Here is a 9657-nt window from a genome sequence, read left to right on the forward strand (position 1 = left end):
CCCATGGCTTGTCCTACCTGCCTATCTCCTTTTCCACCTATTCACTCCACCCTCTCCTCCCTGACCTATCACCTTCATCCCCTCTCCCACTCACCCATTGTACTCTGCTACTTTCTCCCCCCCCCCACCCTCCTCCAGCTTATCTCTCCATGCTTCAGGCTCACTGCCTTTATTCCTGATGAAGGGCTTTTGCCCAAAATGTCAATTTTGCTGCTCCTTGGATGCTGCCTGAACTGCTGTGCTCTTCCAGCACCACTAATCCAGAGTCTTTGTAAAGGTCCTACCTTTATGATCAGGAATGTTAAGAGTCATTTTACCAACCCTCTTTCTTAGCTTGTATGGACCACTATTTCACTTCATTCACCTTGCAAATGCACATTAAAACTGCCTATTCTTTCATTTGTGTTGGTGAAATCTTTAAATACTCATGCTCCCTTTAAGCTCCAAATTTTTCTAGAAAACTGGAAGTGTAATCCATCATTGATGATTTGTCTCTGATTGAAGAGCTTCAGAATCAATTTTAAGGGATCCCTACTCTCATGGGCATAAAAAAAATCAACTCAATAGATTATATTTAATAGATTACTCCCAAAGATTTGCCAGTTTAAGAAATCTCACTTTGTCCCAATCCTGTGGGTATCAGTGACAACCCTCAATCATGGTAGACTCTGATGGCATCACTTTATTTATGGGTGATATGCCGTTAGCAGTTTAGGTATAAAACTGAACTAACGATCACCTGGAAAACCACCACATCTCAACTGGTACCCCAGAATGAGCAAGAAACAGTTACTTTTCAAATGTTACCTTAGCTGCTTAAAGGAATAGCTTTTGAAAAGCCATGTGGTGATATCCATGATAGTGGAAAATATACTGTTCTTTTTGCAGGAGTTAGGGAGGGTTGGGGAAAGAGGGGTAAGTGATTCTACACAATCCACTGACATCAACATATGCAAACACCAAGGGTTCATTTGGTATGTCAACACCATTTGCAGCATCACCTTTCTGCTGGAGGTCACTACCATGCAGAGACCTCAGGTCTGCAGTAGTTAGTAGGAATGCTAAGGCATGCTCTTAAAACTGGTAATGGGTAAAGATACTTTGGTTTAATTATATGTTGTGGTTTTCCAACCTGTCAGGTAGGCCTTTTTACAAAACTGCTCATTACTGGGGATTACAGGCCATAGTTTTGTTAACCGACAGGAAAATAAACTTGCCTTCTTCAGGTTTTAGGTATTTTCCTGGAGATGCCAGCACACCGTCTGCCCTTAGTGACCTAAATGCTGCCAGTAACATGCACACAGCCAAGTTATTCAGCTACTCAGGAGCCGGATAGTGGTCAACCTGATAAGTCATTGGGAAATCACAGTAACCTGTTGCTGGCTGAATCTTACTATGTACACACCCCTGGTACCGACCCATCTTCAAACAGCCTCCCTCCCCCAACTTGAACAAAGCAGCACTGAATGAGAATCAAATTGAAGTGCAGCGATTTCTTCCACAACCTCTTTACATAAAGATCCTTTTCCTCAGTTGACAAATCAAAAGTAGAAAAAAAAATAAAGTTGGTCTTTACATCATCTTCAACTCCCAAGTTTGATTTCAACAGAACAAATTGAAAGGGACAGACTTCCAAGAGGATACAGGCTAGTGGAAGAGGTGGACATAGCAGTTGCAGGGAAGTCTGCACACAAAAACAGTGACAGATTAAAAACATACAGGAGTTTGGACTCTAAAGAGGCCTTTAGACCAAACCTTCATTATCTTTGTACTTAACGGTAGTAGTGTCCAGTTCTTGGCACACTGATGCCTTTACATCCATCCTAGAGAGGATACGCTCTAGGTTTCTCACCAGGATTGAGGGACTGGAAGCAGAGATTGATTAAATGTTCAAAGTAGTCTCATGGGTAGATTGGGAGAAAACTCCCACTGACGACTACTCAGAACCAGGTTGATTTGCCAATTACTGGCAAAAAAGAACTAAATGTGACAGGAAAGCTATTTTATACTTCAATATTAAATGCCTAAACTCTGGAATGCACTGTGGAGGCACATTCAAATACAGTTTCGGACATGGGAAAAGTCAGTGAGTGGTATAGAGTTACTTGTACATAAGCTAGCATGGATGTAAATGGGCCAGATGGCCTCCTCCCATGCTATATTGTTGATTAGAGGTTACTTGTATTCCTTGTAGGTACACCAGAAAATTTACATGTCGTTTACAATTCTTTATGGCTAATATTTTGGCTGTAAATTGAAGCATGTGTTCTTGCACAAATACAAGAATTTACTTAGTTAAAACAGGCTATATTCAAATGGCTTAAAGTCATAGTCTTAGGATGTAGGTCAGGCTAAGTGTAATCTGCAAGCAACTTATGTAGAGATTAAGCAATAGTTTATTGCTAGACTTTCTGCCAATGCTACAGATATGATTACCCATCAAGAAAGATGAATACATCAGAAGGTTGCACAGCTCAAATTTCAGATAGGAATGGAATGGCCATGTAGATATTTGACAATGAGTGTAATTTAAACAGGACAGGTGCCATATCAGGGGAAGGAGCAAGGGTGAACAGGTGAGTGGGACAGTTATGTCCTGTCTACAGACAGCACTTGGATCTTTAGTGTCTTCAGCAGACAACGACAAAAGGCAAGAGAGCTGAAAGTAGAAGCAGGCAGTTAGTGGAGATGTACTTGGAAGAGTATCAGGGTGCCGACAGCCCTCAGGGAAAGGGATAGGGTCAGAACAGTTTGGATCAAAAGCTACAGTTCTGAAATGCAGAGTGTAAAGTCCAAAAATCAGTCTTTCAGTTAGCACAACCAAAAATAAAATTTTGCCCTTCCTTTATTGCTATGTCTTGTCACAAAAGCCTATTGAACAATTAATATGACAGCCTTTACCTTAGATAGAGCAACTGCACATTTTATCTTGTTCACGCCAAGATATTTTTATCATTCCCTTTGCAAAATCAGATCACTTTTACCCAAGTTCAGTGTCACTGACTTACTATTAGATATTTTCTAGTCCACTTGTTTAGGTGTCACTACACCTCCTGAGTAGGTGGGTTTTGAACAGGACCTCTTGGCTCAGAGAAGGATACAACCACCATGCCACAAGAGCCCAAAGTACTTTTTACTTTCCTAATCTGCTTGTTCTGATGTTTATGACCCCTCTGGTGCAGATGGGAATTGAGCAAAGGCCTCAAAGTCCAGGAGTAGGGACACTACCACTGCACCAAAAGAGCTTCAAGCCCATTAAGTGATGCATGTTTATGAGTCTCACTTAGTCAATATATGCCTTAAATTCCTGAAGCCAGTGAAAGTCTGATGCATATGCATAGTTTTACTATTGTTAATGTTTCTGCTATTCTGTCTGAACAAACATGAAATATGCTTTCACTAACTATACAGAAATAAAATGCAAATGATTCCTTTGCAGATGAAGGCATCTTATGAAGTTCAACAAGCTATCCTGCTCATTTCACATATCCCAGAAACATGTCCCACAAATGGGTTTGACTGCAATGTTCAAATTTGAGTATCCAAGATTATGTAAAGTCTTCAAAAGATTCTTGGAGGTAATGTTGGTTTTACCATGAAGTAAATAGCATTTCAGTGCTCAAATTAGATATTTGTAATAATGAATTATCCAACGCCACCAATTCAGAATTTATGGAAATTTAGTTTTTCCAGCTTGAATTCAAATAGACATTTCTTCAGTTGCGTAAAAAGAAAGCCATGAGTTAAAGCAGCTGAATCACTTCACCCCAAAACTCAATCGACAAGTTTTTGAATAAAGGCTGATTAACCAGCTGAATCCTTAATGGAAGTTATTTGTTCTAAAAACAAAACTCCGGGTTTAGAAAAATATCATGAAGGCCACTTCAAAACTTGTGGGGCAGGGAAGTGCAAAGCAAGTAGTAATGAGAGAAAAATTAGTGGACATTTAGTTTGAAGTTACTGAAGCCAAAAACCATACATGCAGTCATCAATTTTTAGTAATTAATTAGAAGACAAGCTGTAGGAACTCAATACAAGTGACAAGAACATTACTGTCCACTTCTAAATGACAGATCACTGACAACGTGAAGCAAACAGTATTCTTCGATTTCAGAGTATACAAAAGCACTCCTAAAGCCTAGATTTCAGTTACTGGCAGAAATCAAGCAATATAGCTCCTGATCAAAATAGACTGAAGTGTTCTCTACACACATATACATAAACAATTCCTTCAACTGGTGAGGAGCTCTAAGAAGGTCAACATTTAGATATCTAACTTGAAAGCAAAACTAAGATTCTTTCACAGCTTTCAAAATTTGATCAACATCTGAAAATAGTTTAAATTCCAAAATGTGTAAAACTGCTTTGAAGGCAGTCTTATGAAGCTTAGCAAGCTGCTTATGGAATCAAATCTAGACTGACTGCAAGAGATCAATGCAGTTTTGAAAAGGGTTAATGAAGTGTCAATAAAGCATTTTGGTTTAGCTTAGAAACCAAATTCACTTGCAGCCCTTTCAATTAACAGGGATCTACATTCTCTACAGATTATCAATTTGGATAGCAATGAAATTGCATATTGCGCTGATAGGTGCATGTGCTGTACAGAGATGCTGCCATCAATTTCAGAACCAATTCCAATCCATCAGTAAACCATCTTGCATATCAAGCACACTCCATTTCAGAGTAGAGGGTCTACAACATCCTCTCCACTATCAGCTTTTAATAAGGTTAGGCAACTGCCTTGTCACAATAACACGTCACAATAACACTTCACAAATATCTATTCCAATAAATCAAAGAATCACTTTCAAGTTAAACTGTTATTCTGCACATTACATCAAGAGCTATTTTTCAAAAAGCTAACACGACCACAAAACATTTGTTCTCTCCATGCAATGCAAGCACTGTACAGCAGGATTTAAAAACAGGCTTGTGACTAGATGAAATATGCAGTGCACAAAGTTTGTTTTTTTTATAATAAAAAGATGATAAGGCTTTTATTACACAACTATTAACAAAAGTTGCCATTCTTAAACTTGATGAATGCAAACAAGAGTACTGCTCAAGTTCATGGAAAACACCCAGCAGAATTTAATACATTTAAATGTCTCACGATTAAGTTTGAAACTTATGCTACCTTTGAACATGCATCTGCAACTTGGTTAGCAGAAATAGATGCGATCTTACCATGATAACCATGTTAAGTGTAATAATAACACAAATGACAGTTATTAAGAGAAATAAATGATTCATTAAAACCATTTCTATGAAGTATAAAGAGGCCCTTTAAAATAATTAAGCAAAGTTCCACTTTCATGGTTGAGGTTCACTCAACCTGTTCTACCTTGACAGGTGCCTCAACATAACTCTGGCTACTTAGCCAAGACTGTAAAAAGGGTGAATGTCCCTGCCTATTACAGATACAAGCCAGGAGACAAAAGCAGATACAAACTATCAACTCGAAATTGAGGAATGGTAGAGGTATAATTCTTCTAAGCTATAAGATCAGTATAAGATTGCTTCAACCTGCATCTTTTTGGAAAAGTATAACATCTAGTCTGTATTGTCAAAGTTCAAAAAGCAGAAAACAGGCACAGATTTCTTGCTATTATTCATAATGACTGGTTGAACCCAGCAAGCAAAGGGTGAAGCTTTTAGGCAATAAACAGCAGGTGATCTTGCTCTTCTGAAAGTCCTAATGCTACTAAAAGCCACTTCGTGTACTGTAATTGGGCTTCAGTAGTTAATGTAGTATTGACTGCATTATATGGCCATGTGTATCCTCTTTTACTAATGCCATTTGTATCGCCTTTGTACATTTACCATATTGCTTAGCCAATATCTGTTAAAAGCAATCCAAATCATGAATCATACACAAACTTTTAGCAAGGACAGACATCTAAAGCAGAAAATTTACAGTTGACTTGGTGGAGTCCACTCAGAGAAGCAGGATTTAAAGAGAGCTGCCTAACTTTTTTTGCACTACAGTTTTCATCAAGAATTGCAATCAAAAACAAAGCAGTTCATCCTCATTTTCACCAGCTTAACCCTACCAACATTATGGTATTGGTGACTTTTCTTCGCCTTCCTGGAACTGTATAGTGTACAGTCTACAGTTGAACCATATGTCCATCTGATGGACGGGGGGGGGGGGGGGGGAGGGGAGGAGTGAGAGAAGGAAGGGAGAGAGAGAGAGAGAGAGAGAGAAAGAGGGGGAAGAAAGCGAGGGAACCACAAGCCCAATATCTCACATTAAGTTCTCTAGTCTTGAAAGAGTTAAATAGTCGGTTCACTTCGCTCGTAACGACGGAATCATAGCAGGAAAACAGACGTCTCAAGTCCTACATTAAACCCAAAGCTTTTTTTTGAGAGAAGCTGACGGCTCATTAAAGTGCTTTATCTAAACAGGAGTGGGTTTATAAACATGCACGTGCTTCTATATTTAGTTCAAAGACAACACATACAGCGGGAAAAGAGCAAAAGTACGAAGCTTTTGAAAAAAGATCGGAAAGTAATTGTGTTAATTGTGTCAATTTCATCTCCGTAGCAACGGGGCAAGCGCCAGTAACTGATCCGGAGAGAAACAAGGACAGAACTGGCTGCAATCGCTCTTTATGAACACGATGGGGAAATGAGAGAGAGAGAGAGACCTCGAGGCAGCTCGACAGTCGGTAATCCGGTTCCTGATCTCTCAGCGCCGGCACTGATCCGTACATATCGCCCCTGCAACTTCTCACGGGCGGAATCAAAGCAATGGCATCATTTTCAAGCACAGACTTTCCCATGGCCAAGAATAAAGCGAAGCACACGGGGAGCAAGTGTGTGCAAGAAACCACCAACACAAAAGTGAAATCAAAATTGGGGGGGGGGGGGGTAGTGAAGGAGACAAGAGAAAAGGAACAAATACGTACAAAAGAAACGGAACAGTTTAATGTTGGATAAGGATTGGGGAAATTTCAATCGCTTGTGGAGCTGAGTTCGTGGGTCCGGACAGGGAGGTACACAAGCCGAAACCGGGGAAGAGGAGGAGAAGAGAGAAGAAAAAAAAAAGACGCATTGCTTCCACACGGCCCGGTGTAAAACACGACAGGAACATGTGAAGAGCATTTCCAAGAGGAAGAGAAACGATACAAAACAGCCTAAGAAAAGTGATCACACACACAGCTTCCACCGCCGCTGGTATTTCACCGGATTTCATTTCAGGAGACACAGACCAGGGGAGGGTGGGGGTTTACCAAAAAAAATCTCTTCCCCCCCCACCACACACTAAAAGCAGCGTGGCTCACCTTCCTCCTTGTCAAGTACCATCGTCCTCTGGACGCAGCGGAGTCCGGGGCACGGCGCTCCCTCCTCGGCTTCTCCAGCCAACGAGAGTCGCTGGCGGAACTGCTGACTATCTTTCGCCTTTGAAGATCGAGAGAAGCGGCAACAGCCGACCTTTTTCCCCCGGTTAATGCAAAACGCAGGAGCCCCACACCGTCAACAGCTGGTACCTAGAAACAGAAATCACACTCAGCCGCTCTCAAAAGCCGGCAAACAGCGACGAGCAGCTTTTTCCTCCAATTTATGTGGTTCTCTACCCTTTAGGGTCCCTAGCTGGCGAATAAATGCACACATTTCCCAGTATTCCTCAGGTTCCCTGGTTAATTAAATCAATTCATTATGCTCATATCTGATTAGCAGCCCCCGAATCAATTATTCAATACACAAACATAATTGCCTGTGCCAGAGGTGTCTAAGTTTTAGCTTATTTAACTCCAAGGACACTAATTACCCCTAGGGCAAGGGAACTTTTCTCATTAATTCTGAGAAATACAAAAGCCCATTTAAGGAGTGTGCGTGGTTGACTCACAGAGGGAACATTCTGTAATACACGTGCATTTAGCAATGGAGATTGCGCGAGAGAGAGAGAAAAGGGCTTGCTACTAATTTATAAATGGGTTATCTTATTTCTTCCAAAGGTACAATAACGAGCCACCCTCGAATCTTTTATTAAACCTTGAAACAAAATGGGACCGGGCGGGGGGTAAAAAGGGGGAGGGCGGAAGATCGTTAAACTGGATTTTAACCGATCTTTTATAAAAATGACAGAACAGCGGTTAGATCCAAGATCGTTCCCTCCTCCTCCTCCACCTCCACCCCCCCCCCCGCTCGCTTCCCCTTTTTAACATTCAATCCAACTTTAATCCTAACCATTAGGAGTTGGGCATGCAGAGCTGTCCAGCCACAATTCTAAATTACAATCAAACGGTTACCAATTACACAAATTATTGACGGCAGATTTTCTTTTCAACTGCAAATTAAGGCTATTAAGAAAGCTTTTTTTTAATGCAAAAGTGACTAATTAACCAACGGATGGGAAATCTGCAGCCCAGATATCAAAAAAAGCGCTGTGCACATTGCGGAAACACAAGGGAACCAATTAGTTTAATTATCAAAACAGCTAATTAAAATTGCACAGTTCCTAATTAGTTCTTTGCTTTTGCCTCTAATTGACAGGATGGAGATAAATGGGCAGCCGATGAAAAAAAAAGGAAAACAGAAACTCTGGTTGAATATTTATGCTGACTTTATCTCGGTCTGTGTGGCAGCCTTGAAACTGGGAAATTAATGACCTTAATTCCCAAACTCTTTTACTCTAACTGCGCTCCCCTCTGCGTTCCCTAAGCATTCTGATTTTTATGGGTCCAGCCATCCCGCCAACAATTTACACAGGGAATAAAAGCCATGGGAGGTGGGGAAGATCCAACAATTCACTGCCTAATGTGACAGTTCCCAGTTAAAGCCACAGGGCCCTCTTTGTACCTTATATTTAATCGCTGCCAGAAATCTGATCGTCATTACATTCTCCTTTCAACCCCGTTTCTCCTTGTTGCGATCTTCGCTGTGACTTTTTTTCCCCTTTCATCACGTTAATTAACCGTGTATTGTCTTCATTGCCTGGGGATAGGGAGCTCGTCATAAGTGAGCCGGCGGTTTCTTTTGCAACCTCATGTGTTTTGATACAAATTCCATGGTAGTAACGCAGAGCTAAGCAAACCAAACATGAACGTTACCAGGCTCTTCTGAATGTGGCCTCTCCATTTAGGAAGGCCGTTACTGACGTTACGAAGCCCTACCTTATCTATCATGGCACCAGTTTAAATGGTTTGCCAACCTTGAAGATAGGCATAGAAACTGTTTCATTAATTTTGCTTCAAGTCAGTCTTTAAGAAATATTAAGTTTACTTCTAAAACAAAGCTTCCCTAGCCATCTTGGCTGTATCTCAATCCCATTCCCCGGTGAAATCACCCTATGCAAATAGAATTCGCTGTATAGGAATTCGATAGACATACCAACTACAAAACTCGCTGCATACTAATTATTAAAGCTTGTTCTTGGAGAAACCGATGTTTTACCGTGACCGAGCTAATCGTTTTATTTTTATTCCAAGCTTGTAATTGGCTGCCCAACCTTCACATATTTATCCCCACACCCCCACCAACAAATGTTCAATGTACTCCTCATTGAATGGGCATCATTTGCTGGTAGGAACAATCATTTTCACGTGGAATACATTTGCCGTGAAAGTCAGACATTACTTGTGACAACGCCACTTTTATCCACCTTCTGCAGCTCAGCTCCGTGTAAAATATCGAACTCGTTTGTCGAGATCA

The 9657-nt window shown here is 40.8% G+C and overlaps 1 protein-coding gene across 4 annotated transcripts in view; it reads right to left on the minus strand.

The window, feature by feature from the left end:
• Positions 1-9440, minus strand: part of lmo1 (LIM domain only 1) — a 48841-nt gene extending 39401 nt beyond the window's left edge. The window contains exons 1-2 of one of the 4 annotated variants that reach the window (XM_043705837.1): positions 9337-9440; positions 7287-7493 (exon numbers count right to left, since the gene is read on the minus strand). In XM_043705837.1, coding sequence (XP_043561772.1) covers positions 7287-7308 — 22 coding nt within the window. In that variant the 5' untranslated portion in view covers positions 7309-7493; positions 9337-9440. Of the gene's footprint in view, positions 1-7286; positions 7787-7852; positions 8102-8805; positions 9237-9336 lie in introns of those variants that run through there. The other 3 variants (XM_043705836.1, XM_043705839.1, XM_043705835.1) reach the window with 3 other exon arrangements.
• Positions 9441-9657: the final 217 nt, after the last annotated feature.

The sequence above is a fragment of the Chiloscyllium plagiosum genome, chromosome 16 (genome assembly GCF_004010195.1).
Source record: "Chiloscyllium plagiosum isolate BGI_BamShark_2017 chromosome 16, ASM401019v2, whole genome shotgun sequence".
Classification (NCBI taxonomy): domain Eukaryota; kingdom Metazoa; phylum Chordata; class Chondrichthyes; order Orectolobiformes; family Hemiscylliidae; genus Chiloscyllium; species Chiloscyllium plagiosum.